This window comes from Nicotiana attenuata, unplaced genomic scaffold (genome assembly GCF_001879085.1).
Source record: "Nicotiana attenuata strain UT unplaced genomic scaffold, NIATTr2, whole genome shotgun sequence".
NCBI lineage: Eukaryota > Viridiplantae > Streptophyta > Magnoliopsida > Solanales > Solanaceae > Nicotiana > Nicotiana attenuata.
This window is the reverse complement of record NW_017672504.1, coordinates 64990-85497: the sequence shown is the minus strand read 5'-3', so window position 1 is coordinate 85497 and position 20508 is coordinate 64990. Positions and strand designations below refer to the sequence as shown.

At 40.0% G+C, this 20508-nt stretch overlaps 1 protein-coding gene across 1 annotated transcript; it reads right to left on the bottom strand.

The window, feature by feature from the left end:
- Nucleotides 1-1192: 1192 nt before the first annotated feature.
- On the bottom strand, nucleotides 1193-3030 carry LOC109213469 (subtilisin-like protease SBT2.4). Its single transcript, XM_019377269.1, has 3 exons — nucleotides 2806-3030; nucleotides 2557-2704; nucleotides 1193-1759 (listed from the first exon to the last, which is right to left on the bottom strand). Exons 1-3 carry the CDS (start codon nucleotides 2877-2879, stop codon nucleotides 1697-1699), a joined length of 285 nt encoding a protein of 94 aa, XP_019232814.1. The 5' UTR covers nucleotides 2880-3030; the 3' UTR covers nucleotides 1193-1696.
- Nucleotides 3031-20508: the final 17478 nt, after the last annotated feature.

The window sequence follows — 20508 nt, the reverse complement described above, 5'->3', positions numbered from 1 at the left end:
ATTTAATCTTCGTATAATTAAGCTAAACTCTATATAGTAAATCAACTATTATATATTCAAAGGACATAGATGAATACATGATCTATATGAATTTTTATTAAAATTTATTGAATAAATAGTTATTCTATAATAATTAATAGATGGCTCAGTTCTAAAAAAGGGAAAAATCGACTGTCAAAACCGACCGATGTTGGTCGGTAATTGGCAAAAAACGATCGAAAATCGGCCAATTCATAGCGGTCAGTAATTGTGTGATCGGTAAAGCATCAGTCGGTCAATTAATATCACAAACTATCAAAAAAAAATTACCGACCTAAGTCGATCAGTATTTTTAATCGTGTAATTAAAAAAATACACTATTTGGAAATCGAACAGGGGTTTGTACTATGGCACGATACTATACTACTGCAACACCATTGGTGCATTTTGGTTTAAGATTTTTTTTTATTTTATTTATACTCTTTAATTGTATTTTTGCGCGGAAATAATAAACAAATTTCGGTCAGTTTTGTTAAAAAAATAAAATTACCGACGGAAATCAGTTTTAAAAAGACTGACCTAAATAAACGACTGATTTCGGTCAGTTTTTTGAATATTAGTTTTAATTTTATTTTAAATAAAAACTCGACCAAAGTTGATCGGTTTCTTGAAAAATAAATTTTGTAGAATGCAAAGAATATTTCCCGCTTTTTTGCGCCAAACAAAAAAACGATCGAAGTTGGCCGGTTTCGTCAAGAAAAAATTAAAAAATAAAATATTTTGAAAAACTGACCCACTTCGGTTGGTTTTTTTTTTTTTACTGATCGAAGTCGGTTGGTCGACCGCAGTCAGTTTTGGCCGAATTTCTAGCAGTGGCTAATAATATATATCCCAATAATACCCATATAATTAAAAAAAATATGATGAGAGTTTGTTTGATTAAGTGTCCCATGCATAGTTGGGCTAAATCTCAATCTGGATCATCATATTTTCAGTAAACATATAGTAACTTGAGTTTGCGCCATTAAATTATTTAATCAAATTAAGTTCTAACTCCAAATCGTGCATTCTAAGTTAGTATGAAGGAGATCTAGGGAGCTAATGAGAATGACAAGCACGACAGATAATAAGAATACAGAAGAGCAAGAACAAGAAATAAACATAACACCACCAAGATGTGTGTCGGAACAGTAAAAATTCATTCACCCTTGATTAAAGATCTCGAATTTGAATTTGGAGACTTGCTTTCGATTCCACCAACTCTCCACAGGAAGAACAAATCTCTCAGTTTGACTAAGTGGTAATTAAACACTCTCTATTAATGATCGTTTAATTACCGCTCTCTATTAGTGCCGGCCATCAGAAATCTATTTAATTATATTATTTTATCCTTTCAAAAGACAGAATTGGATCAATGGGACTCAGACGAGGCATTGATTACACTTTCTATGACCTACAAAGTAAAAAGTGAAATACATGGTCGGGATGGGGGATGTATTCAGAGAACAATTATTATCTAAAGTACAATAATGACTTCATATATGCTTTCGTACCATAAGACGAAGCATTTACTTTCACAATATTCATGCCCCCACCCCACTTTTTATTTTTATTTTTTTTATCTTTTATTTTATTTTACTCATAGTTTTCTAAATTTCATTTAGCAAGAAATCATTGAGCAAACTCAGCCTCAAACAGTTGGGGATCTTGGCCGGCATTATGCAAGCTCTTGATTTTTCTCTACAACCCTCACGTCTTTTGCTGATCGAAGCACATTAGCCTGTAAAATTGGTGAAATGTCAATAACATTGAGAATAACAATTTTTTAAAATAGAACTATAGTGTTCGGGCTAGCTTGTGCGTAACTCAACTAAGAAAAATATTTAAATACAAGAACATCTTATACACCAAGGTAGCTCGGTGCACTAAGCTCCCGCTATGCGCGGGGTCCGAGGAAAGGCTGGACTACAATGGTCTATTGTACATAAACTTACGCTGCATTTCTGCAAGAAGCTATTTTCACGGCTCGAACCCGTGACCTCCTGGTCACATGGCAGCAACTTTACCAGTTACGCCAAGGCTCCCCTTCAACATCTTATATACCAGAAAACAGCAAGAAGTTGTTTTCACGGCTCGAACACGTGACCTCCTCGTCACATGGCAGCAACTTTATCAGTTACACCAAGGCTCCCCTTCAACATCTTATACCCCAGAAAAATACATAACAAGTGAAAATGTGTGTTTCGTATGAAAGAAAACATTCCAGAAAACAAGTTTTTCTGACAACCAAACACAAAACTATATTTTAACTACTTGTAGGTCATGGGTTCAAGCCGTGGAAGCAGCCACTAATGTTTGCATTAGGTCAGGGTAGACTGTCTACATCTCACTTCTTGAGGTGCGACCCTTCTCGGGACTCTTGCTTGAATGCGAGATGATTTGTGCACGGGACTGTCCATTAGTCACGTTCAAATAGTTTTTAAATTTTAGAGAGCGTTGGATAATGCGACAAAATTTCTTCCAGAAAATTAAATATTTTCTTTTATACCAAACACTCGTGAGATCATAAAAAGATACCTGATTATCCGTGATTTCTACAGCAAAGCCATCAACAATGACTAAGGACATTCTCTTGTTGTAGCTGCCTGGCTCAAGGGTGTTTTCTAACAACTCATCATGTTTCTTGCACAAGTACAGATCAAGCTCTTGTGTTCCCTTCTTCGTTCTATGATATAATATTATATATGTCATTTTCGACAAATTAATAAAACTAAGATTATAGTTAGTAGAAAATGATTTTACATAAGATAAAAGGATGATTCTAACCTGTTGGATTTAAGGCGCTCGTATTCTGGATCATAGTTCATGAAAACAAAGTAAACTTCTCTTCTACTTGCCATAGAAATGTTTTGAGGAAATATAAAGCTCAAGAAGTGGCTATTTATACATAAAGAGCCAGTAGATTTTGGTAACACGAAGGATTTTCTAGCTCACTTAAAGTAGCAAAAATAGTAGTGGCTTTACAAGGAGAAGAAAGTTTTGACGCGTGGAGAAGAGGATTTACTAGTTACTACTCAATGGTAATGGGAAATAATTAGCTATTAAAAGAATATATAGTAATTGAAGTAAAGGATTTAAATAACCCATACCAACTGTATGTCCATTTGCGAGTCGCGAAAAGATTATTGGATTCAAGTTATAGACATGAACAGTATAACATAATTTTTACATCGTTAAGTGTATTTTAACTTATTATAATAATCATGTTATTTTCCATTTATTTTAGGTTACCTATTGATGTTACTTCATATGTCCCACTTTATGTTGACTCGATTTGAAGTATAATGGTCAAATTATCTAACTTTCGAACTGAGTTTGATAATAGAGATGAAACGTGTGCGCATATTTTGAATGGATTCATCCTCATTCATTTTGAAAACTCATACTCAGTAGTAAGCATATCTGTTTTGGACTGCTTAACCTTTTCTAAGAGCTTCCCAAATCTCCTTAGCAGATTCACATGCTGAGGCGCGATTTATTTATCAGGTCCAATACTACAAACAAAAATCTTTTTGCTTTAAAGTTCTTTTCAACGGACTTTCCGTTTAGCATCATTGTATTCTTTCCTCGTCTTTGGGACCGTCCTTGTTCCCTCTCCAACAGCTTTCCCCATTTTAAATTGCTTTCAGTTTGTCCTTTTCCAGTCCCATGGAGCTTCAAATTAACTTGCTAAAATTTCTGCACTATCTAGCTTTGGCAGTTGGCAATTTCACCTCTTTTTAAAAAGAATTATTTGCCTTATATTTTTCTAGTGAGTTACCATTTTTTCAAAGCACTTTAATTTAATACTAATCGTTATTTTACAAAATCTGGGTTTTTAACATAAAGTAGATTGAAGTGAAGTTGTAACGACCCGGCCAGTCGTTTTGAGAGTTGTAGCTCGTTTCCCCATTTACTGCTCCTTTTGTATTTTACAACTATTTCATGACTTAACGGGTTGGTTGGTTCGGGTCCTGAGTGATTTCGGAGTAAATTGAGATACTTAGTCTCTTAATTGAAAGCTTAAGTGGGAAAAGTTGACCGGATATCGACTTATGTGTAAACGACCTCGGATTTGAATTTTGATGGTTCCGTTAGCTCCGTCAGGTGATTTTGAACTTAGGAGCTCATCCGGATTGTGTTTCGGAGGTCCGTAGTAGAATTAGGCTTGAATTGACGAAAGTTGGAATTTTGGAAAGTTGTACCGGAAGTGGACTTTTCGATATCGAGGTCGGATTGGATTTCCGGAAGTTGGAGTAGGTTTGTGGTGTCATTTATGACTTGTGTGCAAAATTTGACGTCAATCGACGTGATTTGATAGGTTTCGGCGTCGTTTGTAGAATTTGGAAATTTCACATTTCATTAGGCTTGAATCCGTGTATAATTCGTATTTTTGATGTTGTTTGAGGTGATTTGAGCGTTCGATTAAGTTCGTATGATATTTTGGGACTTCATGGTATGTTTAGTTGAGGTCCCGGGGGCCTCGGGTTGATTTCGGATGGTTAACGGAACATTTTGGACTTAGGTTGATTTCTGAAGTTTCTGGTTTTTGGCTCCGCTGGTTTCCTCTAATGCGTTCGCGAGGGGGTCTCGCGTTCGCAAAGTGTTCTTGGAGGCTGACGGAAGTTTATCTTCGCGTTTGCGAGGAGAAGCCCACGTTCGCGAAGAAGTGGTTGGTGAAGGCATCGTGAACGCGAGATGTGTAACGCGCTCGCGAAGAGGAGTGAGGCAGCTTGGGACCCCAGCCATTTGGTCTATGCGTTCGCGGAGGGTCAGTCGCGTTCGCAAAGTTAGGAGCCAGCGAAGCATCGCGTTCGCGGTTGGTTGGACGCGTTCGCGAAGAGGGTTTTTATTCTTCACATTTTAAGCTAGAGTCCACGGATTTGGGTGATTCTTGAAGGTATTTTCAAGGAGTTGATTGGGATAAGTGATTCTTACTTGATTTTGGCTAAATTCCATGATTATGCTTTTAATTCTATCATCTACTTGTTATTTGGGGTAGAAAATTGGGGAAAAAGATGAAGAGTTCTTGAGTTAGATTTTTGAGGTTCTGAATGGGATTTTATTATCGGATTTGAGTAAATTTGGTATGGTTAGACTCGTGAGTAAATGGGCTTTTGGGTCTTGTGACTTTTTTTGGATTTCGAGACGTGGGCTCGGGGGGGTTAAGCCGAGATATTTTGCTATAAATGAGTACTTTTCTTGTGGAATTGATCCCTTTAGCCTATATTAATTGTATTGTAATGCTTATGGCTAGATTCGGGACGTTTGGAGACTGATTTGAGAGGCAAAGGTATTTTGGAGTAGAATTTTTTCCGGACTGTGGTAAGTAACACTTTCAAACTTGGTGTTGAGGGTTCGAAACCCCAAATTATGTGTTATATGATTGCTATTGAGGTGACGCACAAGCCAAGTGACGGGCGTGCCAGCGTGCATCGTGATATTGTGACCTGGTTGATTCCATGGCACTGTATAATGATTCTATCATTGTTAATATCCGTATTTTTATCATGTGATAAAGTAATTGAGCTGTCACTCATGCTAGATATCATGTTTAGGCTTATACCGGTACTGTTGGGACCCATAGTGGTCGTTTGTTGTTGTCACTTTACTAATTTTATTGATATTTCGTACTCAGTTACATACATTCATTTCATATCATATCTCAGTCTCAGTTGTTATTTATTGATTCATCATATTATTGTTTCGGGCTAGTTTTCATGATATTTTGAGCCCGTGAGTGAGACTGGAGAGATTGATGACTGAGTGAGGCCGAAAGCCTGATTACGAGTGACAGTAATGGGATCGGGTTGCACGCCGCACCAGTTATACTGATGTTATGATAGCGTTTGGGCTGTAGGAGCCCCTCCGGAGTCTGTACACACCCCCAGTGAGCGCGGTAGATACTATTGAGGGATGGATCTTCCTTGGACATGGATCTTGTCCGAAGCACTTGATACCTAGAGATAGATCTTCTCCACAGGGCTAGATTGGCCTTCCTCGGTACTGGGTGACTTATGGTCAGTGATATATATATATATATATATATATATATATATATATATATATATATATATATACACTCCGGGATGGATCTTCCTTGGACCGTATGGGCCATATACAGTACCGAGTGGTTGAGTATTTGAGAGTGTGAGCACATGAGACTGACAACAGGGTGCATCACATATAGCATGTGCATTGGCATGTAGAGATAGAAGAAGTTATATTCTTTACATTGTTCGGATGTGATCTACTTCACTGTTTTGAGATATCTACTTAATTTGAAAGCATGCCTACGTTTCTGCACTGTATTTCTATTGATAAGTATACTTGTTGAGTCTGTCACTACCTTTCAGTCCAAAGGTTGGACTTGTTACTTACTCACATTACTCCTTGCACTAGTGTGCAGATCCAGGCGTTTCTGGTCATGCCGACGCTGATTGAGGCATCACAGTTCGGAAACTATCGAGGTAGCTGCACGGCGTCCGCAGGCCTTTACTCTCCTCCTTCATCTCTATCCGTATTTCAGTTTTTATTCTCTAGACACTGCAGTGTACTGTATTCTGGTTTAGACGCTCATGTAATCTGTGACACTCAGGTTTTGGGATTGATTGTATCGTATTTTGGGATTATTTGCGTTTTCAAAAAGACTTTTCTTATATATTAAACTGCCTCCGTCTTTATGTTCAACAATTTTACTGTGTTGAGATATTGAGTTGTGGCTTGCCTAGTTCCACAATAGGCGCCATCACGACAGTTTGATTTTGGGTCGTGACAGAAGTCCTACTTTTTCATTTGGAGTTACTTTGAAGAATCAAGACTATAATCATGGCATGAATTGTAATCGATTTCTCCTTTCAATATTTGATTAAACTGATTCTAAAAGACATTAGATCTATTATTAGATCAAGAACCATGGTTTTGCAACCAGAAAATTATTTAAAACTCCAATGTTTCATTTATATCTAAGCCACTGAAATATCAATGTTTAAATTGGAAGCAAAAATTTATCTAGTTTTATCCAGCTCAAATATACATATTTTAGATTATACATGGTAACTCATTTTTAACTCAATGACCAAACAAAGCAGTAGCACTAAATAATTCAAAGATTATTAATCACAGGATAATTGTGTCCGCAAACCAAACGATCATTGCTGTATAGAACTTAAATTTTAAAATTCTTACTTGTTCCGATAATAGTCAAACTTAATTAGACCTTTCCTTCTATGCGATAGCCCAGAGTTCGTTGACCTGTCGTGCGGTAAAAGGAGAAAGTAAGTTCTAATAAAGTTGTAGTATTGTTACAAATGGACAGAGCTATTACAAGAATGACTATTAAGTATTCCAACTAGTTTATGATTAACCTGTAATGTAATAGATATGTTGATTATTGAAATACACAAACCCACTTCAATGCATTTTTTTCATTTTACAGGGTCGAGCACTTTGATGTTTCAAATTGTGAAGTTTGACCCACCCACCCTCTTCTCTAACCCAATATCTACGCACTAAAGATGATGTATAAAAATGTAATTATTGCTTGATCATGCTTAGTGGTGGCAAAATGGTTAAAACATAGTTATGTACCCATATTATCCACTAAAAAATAGATTGGATAATGAACTTTTTAAAAACGGGTCCAAATATGGATAACAACCGTATTATAAAATGGATAACCAATGGATAACTAATGTGTTTAACTTTTACATTTGTAAAGCCTTGATTGGGAGTTCCTCAAGTTTGGGAGACTAGAAATTCTCCCAAAAGTGATCATATTCAAGAAATGGATAATATGAATATCCATATTATCCGCCGATTAACATGTTTTTTATCCGTATTAAATTGGGTCGGGTCGGATAATTTATTTTTGCATTACCCGTTTTCAACCAACACATATCTGACCCGATCCGACCCGACCTGCCCGTTTGCCACCCCTAAATTCATGCTTATGGGAGCACAATGATTCTTAATCGAAGCTTCTTCTTTGCCTTGGTGATAAATTATGTGCCTTTGTGTTTTGATGATTTAACAAACTTCATATGAGAACTAGATAGGGAACCTGATACAAAGCCTCAAAATGCTCGAAACAACAAGTCACATGTCTGGCACAAGTTCCAATGATATCAGTCAAGGGAACAACAGAGGGAACAAATGGCTATCAGTTCCTCCAGTCACAGTACAAGTCAAATCTTTACAGTTGTTAAAGCTGCTGCACTACAGGCGCAAGAGTGCAACGGTCACTGTTGAAGAATGCTATGTACCAGATACTTGCTTGCATCATCCTAGTGACCTCACTTATATATTACTAACACGAGGCAAGGGATTATACACACTCGAAAACCCTAAAATATTATTTTCTCTCAAGTGTACAGCCGCCTTCATTTACTCCAACGCTTGAAGAACAAAGCAGCAACAGAACAAAGACCAGAACCCAGCACTGAGTTCATCATGTGTCCTTAGTATGTTGTATCTTTGTTAATGTTATTCACTTGTAATTCCTACTCAGCTTAGTTAGAAGCATCTCGTAGGATATCTTTGTAAACCATAAACCTTGTGTTTGTGTTTGACTAGAGTTAGTCCTAGTCAGCAGTGACAGTCCTAAAGACAAGTAAGGATTACAATGATATCGATCGCAAAGCTATCGAGAAAAACTTCCGAGCAAAGAAGATCCTCGTATGTGGTATTGGAACAGACAAGTACAACAAAATCTCAGCTTGTCAATCTACCAAGGTGATCTGGGAGGCTCTCCAAACCGCACCTGAAAGAACAACTCAAGTCAAGCAGTCAAAGATCGACATGCTCACTACTGAGTATGAACTCTTCAAGATGAAGGATGATAAGTCCATTCAAGACATGCATACTCGCTTCACTTCCATCATCAATGAGCTCCATTCTTTCGGAGAGATCATTCTAAGGAATAAACTGGTCAATAAAATACTCAGTGTGTTACCTGATTCTTGGGAGAGTAAAGTCAATGCTATCACAGAGGCAAAAGATCTGCAAAAGTTGACGATTGACGAACTCATTGGAAATCTGAAGACATATAAAATGAAGAAGAAAAAGGACTATGAAAGAAGAGAACCCAAAAAGGAGAAGAACCTGATTTTCAAAACAGATAAAAGTTACTCAAGTGGTAATGATGCTGATATGGCCTATTTGACACGGAGGTTTCAGAAAATGGTTCGCAGAAATGGAGGTATTCCGTAAAAAGGCAGCTCTAGCAGAACAAAAGGATATGATTGCTGTCACAAATGCAGAAAGCTGGGAAATTTCATCAAATATTGTCCTCTCCACAAGAAGAACCATTACAAGCACAACACAGACAATGCGGCCAAGACAAACCTGGTTCCCGACAGGAAATTCATGAGAAAAGATGTCGTTGATAATTTTTGTGAAACAAGCTCTTGCTTCATGGAGAGATTCTTCTAGTGAATCTGAGGGCTATGATAAACAAGGCGACACCTCCATGATAGCTGTTGAAAGCGAAGCAGCAAAATATGACTCCATTTTTTCCCTGATGGCAAAATCTGACTCCATTTTTTCCCTGATGGCAAAATCTGACTCCATTTTTTCCCTGATGGCAAAATCTGACGAGGATGAAATGATGATGACGATGAGGTAAACTTTCTAGACGATCAAAGAAATTTGATGTCTTACTCTCAAAAGAAGCTTGTATATTTAGCTAATGTCATGATTGATGCTTAGCATAACCTTATCAATGATAAAAATATTTTAACTGAGGAATTAGGAGAGGTAGAGCATGAGAGATATGATTTACTGGTCGTAATTGTTGATTTAAAAGAAACCATTGCGGATTTAAAAATGAAAATGATTTTCTAACTGAGAAAATTGAAAAGGTAGAACATGAAAGAGATGACTTGTTGGTAGTCGTTGTGGATCTGAAGGAAACAGTAGAGGAATTAAGAAGAGCCAGTATTTCTATAAAGCTTCAGTAGAAAATTGCATGAACTCTTCAAAAGAAAAGGAAGTGGGGAGTGAGGCACACCTTAAGCTTGAAAATAAACTCAAAAAGGTAAAATTGAGTCTTTGTGCTGAACTTGAAAGAAATAGACAACTTCAGGAAGATCTAAGTAGGGTTAAAAATGATCTAGATAAATCTCTAAAGTGGACCTGGTCTTCTAATACAATCACTTTCATGTATAAAAGTAATAGGGGTAACATACAAAGAATTGGGTTCCAAAAAGAAAAAGCTCCTTACAACCCACATAGAAAGTCTTTTACTGTACCTGATAACTGACTTTGCACTCACTGTGGTAACACTGGTCATTTCAAAGATTCCTGTAAAGCTCGATTTCAGTCTCAACATAAAAATAAAGTTTTTGTTGAAAAATTATCTACTGCTAGGGAACCTGGTTCCTACAATAAAAATGTGAGATGCCTACTTAGACAAGAAGAAGTTTAATTCGTCCTTTTCCTAATGACAAAGGACCCAAACTTGTTTGGGTTACTAAGTCTAATCTCTTATTTCCCTATGCAGGGAGCAGTAAAAAGAAGCAGCTAAAGATGGTACATGGATAACGGCTCCTCTAATGTGACGACCCGACCCATCTTCTCATGAGAACAGCTCGGTTTCCCCCATTTCCTGCTTCATTATGCTTCATTATCAGTGTCTTGTGTGAACGAGTTGAATTGAGTTGATTTTTGGACGGAAATGAGACACTTAGTCTCTTTAAGGAAGGCTTATTTTGGAAAAGTCAATGGGATGTTGACCTATGAGTTAGAGGGCTCAGATGTGGATTCCGACGATTCTTTAGCTTGGGGGGATGATTTTTGACTTAGGAGTGTGATCGGAAGTGATTTTGGAGGTCCGGTGTAAAATTAGGCTTGAATTGGCGAAGTTAGTATTTTGGCGAATTCCGGTTGATAGGTGAGATTTTGATCCGAGGGTCGGAATGGAATTCCGAGTGTTGCTGTAGCTTCGTTAGGTGATTTGAGATGTGTGTGCAAAATTTTAGGTTATTCGGAGGTGATTTGGTTGGGTTTTTGATCAACTGCGTGTTTCGGATGTTTTAGAAGAACTTAGGCTTGAATCCGATGTAAATTTGGTGTTTTGATGTTAGTTTTGGTATTTTGAGAGTGCAACTAAGTTTGAATGATCATATGTGACGTGATAGTATGTTCTTATGCGGTCCCGAGGATCTCGGGTGAGTTTCGAATAGGTTTGGGCTGCGTTGTGCTCGTTTTTCTTATGCTTCGACGTCGTTTCTTCAAGCATAAATGATATCATATTGAACAAATGAGCTCCGATTACTGTTTTGAATGAAGCATTAGATCCGTATCGTAATTACGGACCCGTAGCAAAAAGAATCGTCAAATTTGGACATCGTATGAGGATTTTATGGCCATTTTACCAATGTTGCCCAGATTTCAGGTTAATGACGAAATTGCCCCTGATGGCGTATTAAAAACCTGCACTATTTGCAAATCTTAAAACCTACATATCTCCTTCATTATAAGGTCAAATTGAGTGATTCAAAAGCCTAAATTTATTAAAATTTCACAAGGAATCCATTGGGAGCAGTAAAACGCGTGAACAGTATACCTACAATAAGCAGGTCGAGTTTTCTTCCAATTTTTGAACGGGAAACAGCTTCTGAGGCAATTTTTAAGAGAGAAAATCAGTGGATATCACAGAGGTAAGTGATTTGATTATTAAAACTCGTTTATGGGTGATTATAGACCATAATACCAGCCTTTAATTCATGAAAAATAGTAGAAAAATAGGATTTTGGGGCCTTAGATTATGAGACCTTTCGGGGTCGATTTGAGGGGTCAAACGGACTCCGATTTTGGTGTTCTTTATATGTACGGAATCGGGAGAAGATGAAGAACACTTTTCTGTAAAAAATTCTGAGTTTCGAGAAGTGTGACCGGGGCTCGGGTTTTGTCAATTTCGGGATTATTGATGTTTTTCGATTATTTTCGATTGGGTATTGATGCTATATCATAATGTGACGTATTCGTTGTGGTTTTGGTCAGATTAGAAGCGCGAGGAGGTCGATTTGAGAGGCAAGGGCATAGCGAGCTAGGATTTTGGCCGACTTGAGGTTAGTAATAGATGTAAATGCTGTGTTGAGGGTTTGAAACCCCGAATTTGCACATTGTAGTGCTATGTTGAGGTGACTTGCACGCCGGATAACGGGCATGGGGTAGAGCACCGTCGGGGATCGTGACTTGGTACGTCCCACTTAATAAAATTACTACCTAATTGATTGAAGCTTAGTGAGATCGTTATAAAAATGGATTAATTGCCATAATTTGGCCTCGTGCAAACTGATTGAATCCTTCAGGGATTGTTTTTACTGGTTTCTTACCATATTTTCAGACAATTGAACTCAGTCGTAGTATTTAGTACTGTTTTGCAAACTCAGCCACTTTTTCTCAAAACTTAGAACTTAAATAATATTTCTAATGAAGGGATGAATATTTCTATATTATTGCGCCCGAGGGGCTTATATGATTCTGGACTGAGTATGGGATCGGGCTGCGCCTGCAGTAGTATTATATTGATATTGATATGAGGCTTAGGGCCTAATGGATGCCACTAGATGGCTTGATATTGCGCTTGGGCCGTAAGGGGCCCCTCCCGGAGTCTGCATACCCCCAGTGAGCGCCGTCGACGATAAATAAATGGAGCGGGCTACACGCCGCAGTGGGTACTAGAGAGTACCGTACTATTTGTTGCATGTCGTAATTGATTGTCATTCATTTACTTATCTGTTGCAGCATCATTTTTTTTATTGGTTTATTGAGTTGACATTATCTGGATTAAACTGCTGTAATTATAGCTTACATTGTGCCTATTCAGGATTTCTTACTCTCAACCCTTATTTATGTTTATTACTCTCTGGGTTGGAAGTACTCACATTACTCCCTAAACCTTGTGTGCAGATCTATGTGCACCCACTGAGGCTGAGTGAGGATTTCTCTGCCGAGCATCATATCTGGGAGCATCAAGGTAGCTGCATGACGTCCGCAGTCCTGATCTTCCCATCTAACCTATTTGCTTTTTTTTTCCGCATTTCTTTAGAGCAATATGTAGTAGGTTGACACCCGTGTATTAGAGGCTCATACTTGTGACACCGAATTCTTCGGGCCGTGTAGTAGTATTTCTACTTGGGTTTTCCGCATGTTTTAATTATATTTCAGAGTTTCAGTATTATGGCTTAGTAATTATTTGTGTTAATTGAATCATGAACTGTATAAAAAGGGTTAAGGTTGTTGAATTTTGCCTAGCAGTGTGTTGGGCGCCATCACGACCGGGGTTGGGGTCGTGACATCTAAACACATGACTGGAAGTACAAACGATTTCCTTTCACTCAAGCCCTGCAAGGTGGGAGTGTGTCCTTTGGCACTAGCAAAAAGGGATACATTCTGGGAGTTGGAAAAATTGGGAAGACACTCACTCACTCAATTGAGAATGTGTATTATATAAATGGCCTAAAATACAGCCTGCTGAGTGTCTCTTAAATTTGTGATAAAGGAAACAAAGTGGAGTTCTTATCAAAGTCTTGCACAGTCACAAATCATGTAACTGGTTAACTATAACGACCCGGCTGGTTGTTTTGAGAGTTTAGCCCTGTCCCCCCATTTCCTGCTTCTTTTGTGTTCTATAGCTGTATAATGACATACCAGATTAGTTGGTTCAGGTCTGGAGTGATTTCGGAGTGAATTGAGACACTTAGTCTCTTAATTGGAAGTTTAAGTTGGAAAAGTCGACTGGATGTCGACTTATGTGTAAACGACCTCGAATTTGAATTTTGATAGTTCTGTTAGCTCTGTTAGGTGATTTTGGACTTAGGAGCTAGACCAAAATGTGATTTGGAGGTCCGTAGTAGAATTAGGCTTGAATTGGTAAAAGTTGGAATTTTAGCAAGTTTGACCGGTAGTGGAAATTTTGATTCCGGAGTCAGAATTGATTTTCAGGAATCGGGGAAGGTTTGTGGTGTCATTTATGACTTGTGTGCAAAATTTAAGGTTAATCGGACATGGTTTGATAGGTTTCGTTGTTTGTGGAATTTGGAAGTTTGGAAGTTCATTAGGCTTGAATTCGGATGGAATCCGTGTTTCTGATGTTGTTTGAGGTGGTTTAAGGATTCAACTAATTTTGTATGATGTTTTGGGACTTGTTGGTATGTTTGGTTGAGGTCCTGAGGGCCTCGGGGTTATTTTGGGTGGTTAACGGAGTTGAATTTGAGTTGATGAAGCAGCTGAAGAGCTGCTGCTACTGGTGTAACCGCACATGCGGAGTGGGCACCGCAAGTGCGAGCCCACAGAAGCGTGGCAAGAATCGCAGATGCGGCCAAAGATGAGATGGGCAGAGGTCGCAGGTGCGAAGACTTTCCCACACCTGCGATGGTCGCAGAAACGGGTAGTAGGGCGTAGATGCGAGTGTGGTCCGCAGGTGCGATGTGATTTCCGTACCTGCTATGTGCGCAGATGCGGTCTTGAGATCGCAAAAGCGGAGGCAGCTGGATAAGTGACTTCCGAAGAAGCGGGAATTTTACCGCAGATGCGGATATATGGCCGCAAGTGCGAAAAGCTTGGGTAGAACATATAAATACAGAACTTTGAGATTTTTCACCATTTTCACATTTTGGAACTCGGATTTTGGAGGATTTTGAAGTGATTACTGAGGTAAACTCCTTGCCTATTTATCTACAATAATGGTGTTTCCCCGCTGATTTTACACCTAGTTGGTGAGTTTTTGAGGTAAAATTTGGGAGTTTAGGGCTTGAGAAATGGAGAGTGAATTTTGGGGGTTTGGAGGGGCAAATGGTGTCGGATTTTGATAAATTTAGTATGGTTAGACTCGTGAGTGAATGAGCTTTCAGGTTTTGGGATTTTTGTTGGATTTTGAGACGTGGGCCTGGGGGCTGGGTTAAGCCAATTTTGGATTTTTGGCTCTAATTTAGTATTTTTCTTGTAGAATTGATCCCGCTAGCCTATATTAATTGTAATGTACTGCTTGTGGCTAGATTCGGGACATTCGGAGGCCGACTTGTGAGGCAAAGGCATTTTGGAGTAGAGTTTGGCTCGAACTGAGGTAAGTAACAATTATAAAACTGGCCCCTGGGGTATGAAACCCCGGATTTTGTGTCGTGTGATTATTTTTGAGGTGACTGGCGTGTGGGCGTGCACCGAAGGGATTGTGACTTGGTCTGTCTTGTGAGACTGTAAAGTCGAATAGCTTACTATTAACTATGTGGTCCCTCCGTTTTATGGAAATTTGACTGCAATTCATGTTAGAAATCATGCTTAGGCCATATGATATCAATGTTGGGACCCGTTGAGGTCGTGTACTTGTTTATTTAGCTACTATTTTCTATCTTGTACTCAGTCATGACTTTTATTGCGCATCATACCTCCATCTCTTCTTGTTCCTTGTTGATACATGTTTTACCTCTGTTTGGGCTGATTTATATGATTTCTGAGAGCCTGAGAGACTAGGGAGGTTGATGACTGAGTGAGGCCGAGGGCCTGATGGTGAGATATTGATACCATAGCATGTGAGTTGTCCGTGTGGATCCAGATATTTATACCGTAGCACATGAGTTATCCATGCGGATCTTGATATGATATTATAGCACGTGAGTTGTTCGTGCAGCATGTGAGTTGTCCGTATAGATTATAGCGCTTGGGCTGTAGGAGCCCCTCCAGAGTCTGTATACCCCCAGTGAGCACATGTACCTATTGAGTGTGATTACTGAGGGCTGAAAGCCGAGTGATTGAGCTGTTGAGATGAGTTGAGTGATTGTTGCCTTGAGAGGCTGTACTTGCTTTCCTTTGTTGTTGCACTTAGTTGATATCTGTCATTATTATGAAAATTTCTGGAAGATTTTATATCTGGTTTACTTGAACTTAAAACTGTATTAGACTGATTTGACTTAAGTTGCCGGATTTGAAAGCATGCTCGCTCTTTACTGAAATTACTTAAATGAACTGTACATGTATAGCTCGTCACTGCTTCTCAGTTCCTTATTTGTTTTTGTTACTTACTAATGTGAGCACGTGATTTTTGCTCGAATAATAATATTCCTACAAAAGTCACAAATGGATTTTTTTTTCTTTTGAGTCTTTATTATTTTAGGAATTTATAGTAATTGTTGGCATTTAGTTATATTTTGGTGCATATTTAATATTTTAACAATCACGAAATACCCAAAGATGTTCAAATTTCATGCATTGCACTTTTAGGTTGACATTTGCATTTTTAGGTTTAAGTTGTTAGTTAATTGCATTAATAGATAAAAAAAATCAAAAAATGTTGGCTATTTTTACATTTTTAGTTTTAGTCTCAAATTAGTAATTTCTTTGCATTAGCTTTGAGTTAATTAATCATTTTTATGTTTTAAATAAATAATATGATTATACAAATTAAATTTTAGTCTAGTATTTTTAATTAAATTTAGTAATTAAAAATCAAGAAAAGAGAAAAATAAATAAAAAAAGGGGGGAAACTTTGAACAAAACTCGAAATTGGGCCATGTAATGTGAGCCAAATCTTTCAATACCCACTCTTCACTTAAACTAGCCCATCTGCTTACCCAGCCCAAGAAAAATCGGATGTGCCCCTTTAAATCGACCCGCCCCATTCCCCAAATATATAAGCTCACTTATAACACCAAAAAAGAAACCCTAACCCTAGTCTTCTCTAACCCAAACGGCGCCCACCCCTCTCCAAAGTCACGGATGCTGCACACCATCGCCCAAACGCGCTGAATCACACCCAAAATCGGGCGAATCGATTCACTGAGTCTGCTGGTCCCCTCCTTTCGTCTCTCTCCAACGTGGCATAATCGTTCCTGACAGATTCCCTCTTCCTCGCTGCACAAGCAGTTCGAGCAGTTGCGTCAGAGTGATATGACTATGATGCAGTATGAGATGAGGTTCTCGGAGTTAGCTCGTCATGCTGTTTGGTTGGTTCCTACGGATAGAGAGAGGATCAGGAGGTTTGTTGATGGCCTCACATGAGCTTCGGATTCTCATGACTAGAGAGAGGGTGTCAGGTGCTACTTTTGAGCAGGTTGTTGATATTACTCGAGAGATTGAGTCAGTTCATCACCAGGAGCGAGATGAGAGGGAGGCCAAGAGGCCTCGAGGATCTGGTAGTTTTGGTGGAGCTCTTTCGAGAGGCCAATTTCAGCACGGCAGAGGCCGTCCATTGAGACATGCTCAGTCGGCTCGCCCAGTTCATCGTGGGGCATCATCAGGCCATGGTTCTCACAGTTTTCATCAGGTCATTCATCACTTAGTGCCCTACCAGCCCAGAGTTCGTCCCGTGCTCCATCAGTTCAGGGCTCTTCCATGTCAGGTCCTTTTACTGGTCATTCCGGTGCTAGGGGTTCCCTTCAGTCGCCGTTTCCCATGCTAGGGAGTTGTTACGAGTGTGTAGAGTTTGGACATATGAGGAGGCAGTGTCCTCGTCTTCTGGAGGGTCCAGCTCAGCAGAGGAGTCAGCCCTCGACTTCAGCTCCAGTTACTTCACCACCAGCCTAGGCAGCTAAGGATGGGGGTCAGTCATCTAGGGGTCGCCCTAGAGGGGGAGGTCGATCTGGTGGTGGTCAGGCTCGTTTCTATACCCTCCCAGCTACACCAGATGTGATTGCTTCAGATGTGGTGATTACAGGTATTGTCTCAGTTTGCCACAGAGATGCCTCTGTGTTATTTGATCCTGGTTCCAACTTTTCATATGTGTCATCGTATTTTGCTCGTTATTTGGATATTCCCCATGAGTCTCTTATTTTCTCTGTTCGTGTATCTACTCCGGTGGGCGATACTATTATGGTGGACCGCGTATATCGGTCGTGTGTAGTGACTATTGAGGGTCTGGAGAACTGAGTAGACCTTTTGCTGCTGTGTATGGTGGACTTTGATGTGATATTGGGCATGGATTGGCTATCTCCGTTTTGGGCTATATTGGACTGTCATGCTAAGACACTGAGGTTGGCTATGCCAGGTGTGCCACGGATTGAGTGGCGAGGTTCGACTGATTTTGTCCCCAGTAGGTAATTTCGTTTTTGAAGGCCCAGCGGATGGTTGGGAAGGGTTGTTTATCATATTTAGCCTTTGTGAGGGACGTTAGTGTAGAGGCTCTTAGTATTGATTCTGTTCCATTAGTAAGGGAGTTTCCCGATGTATTTCCTGCAGACCTGTCGGGCATGCCACCGGGCAGGGATATTGATTTTGGTATTGATTTGGTGCCGGGCACGCAGCCCATTTCTATTTCACCGTATCGTATGGCACCGGCAGAGTTGAAGGAGTTGAAGGAGCAGCTTCAGGAACTCCTTGATAAGGGGTTTATTCGGCCAAGTGTGTCGCCTTTGGGTGCGCCTGTCCTGTTTGTGAAAAAGAAGGATGGAACGATGAGGATGTGCATTGATCATAGGCAGTTAAATAAAGTTACAATCAAGAACAAGTATCCTTTGCCTCGTACTGATGATTTATTTGTCCAGCTTTAGGGAGCGAGGGTGTTCTCCAAGATTGATATCTGGTCAGGGTATCACCAGTTGAAGATCAGGGACTCGAATATTCTTAAGACAACTTTCAGGGCCCGATATGGTCATCATGAGTTCCTTGTGATGTCTTTCGGGCTGAGCAATGCCTCAGTAGCGTTCATGCATTTGATGAACATCGTGTTTCGGCGTTATCTTGACTCATTCGTTGTTGTATTCATTAATGATATTCTGGTATACTCGTGTAGTCAGGAGGAGCACGCGGAGCATTTGAGAGTTGTGTTGCAGAGATTGAGGGAGGAGAAGATTTATGCAAAGTTCTCCAAGTGTGAGTTTTGGCTCAGTTTAGTGGCTTTCTTGGGGCACGTGGTGCCTAGTGAGGGTATTCAGGTTGATCCGAAGAAGATAGAGGCGGTTCAGAGTTGGCCCATGCCGTCCTCAGCTACAGAGATTCACAACTTTCTTGGTTTGGTGGGTTATTACCGTTGGTTCATTCAGGGATTTTCATCTATTGCATCACCCTTGACCAAATTGACTCAAAAGGGTGCTATATTGAGGTGGTCGGATGAGTGTAGGGCGAGCTTTCAAAAGCTCAAGACTGCTTTGACCATAGCTCTAGTGTTAGTTTTGCCATCAGCTTCAGGTTCATATACTGTATATTGCGATGCTTCGAGAGTTGGTATTGGGTGTATGTTGATGCAGGAGAGTCGAGTGATTGCTCATGCTTCTCGTTAGTTGAAGCCCCATGACAAGAACTACCCTTTTCATGATCTAGAGTTGGCTGCCATTGTTTACGCGTTGAAGATTTGGAGGCATTATCTGTATGGTGTGTCTTGTAAGGTGTTTACTGATCATCGTAGCCTCCAGCATTTGTTCAAACAGAAGGATCTCAATTTGAGGCAGCGGAGATGGTTGGAGTTGCTAAAGGATTATGATATCACTATCTTGTACCATCCGGGAAAGGCTAATGTAGTGGTCGATGCTTTGAGTAGAAAGGTGGTGAGTATGGGCAGTTTGGCATATATTCCTGTTGGGGAGAGACCTCTTGCAGTTGATGTTCAGGCCTTGGCCAATCAGTTCATGAGGTTGGATATTTCGGAGCCCAGTCGGGTCTTAGCTTGTGTGGTTTCTCGGTCTTCCTTGTTTGATCGCATCAGAGAGCGCGAGTATGATGATCCTCATTTGCTTGTCCTCAAGGACAGAGTTCAGCACGGCGATGCCAGAGATGTGACTATTGGTGATGATAGAGTATTGAGGATGCGGGGCCAGATATGTGTGCCAAATGTAGATGGGCTTTGGAAGTTGATTCTTGAGGAGGCCCAAAGCTCGCAGTATTCCATCCATCCGGGTGCCACGAAGATGTATCAGGATCTGAGGTAGCACCATTGGTGGAGGAGAATGAAGAAGGATATTGTGGGATTTGTAGCTCGGTATCTCAATTGTCAGCAGGTGAAATATGAGCATTAGAGACCGGGTGGCTTGCTTCAGCAGATAGATATTCTGGAGTGGAAGTGGGAGCAAATCACCATGGACTTTGTAGTTGAGCTCCCATGGACTTTTAAGAAGTTCGACGCTATTTGGGTGATTGTGGATCGGCTGACCAAGTCCGCGCACTTCATTCCTGTGTGTACTACCTATTCCTCAGAGCGGTTAGCAGAGATTTATATCCGAAAGGTTGTTCGCCTGCACGGGGTTCCAGTTTCCATCATTTCAGATAGGGGTACTCAGTTTACTTCACAGTTTTAGAGGGCCGTGCAGCGAGAGTTGGGTACTCAGGTTGAGTTGAGCACAGCTTTTCACCCTCAGATAGACGGGCAGCCCGAGCGCACTATTCAGATATTGGATGACATGTTGCGCGCTTGTGTCATTGATTTTGGAGGGTCATGGGATTAGTTTCTACCGCTCGCAGAGTTTTCTTATAACAACAGTTATCATTCGAGTATTCAGATGGCTCCATATGAGGCTTTGTATGGAGGCGGTGTAGATCTCCAGTTGGTTGGTTTGAGCCTGG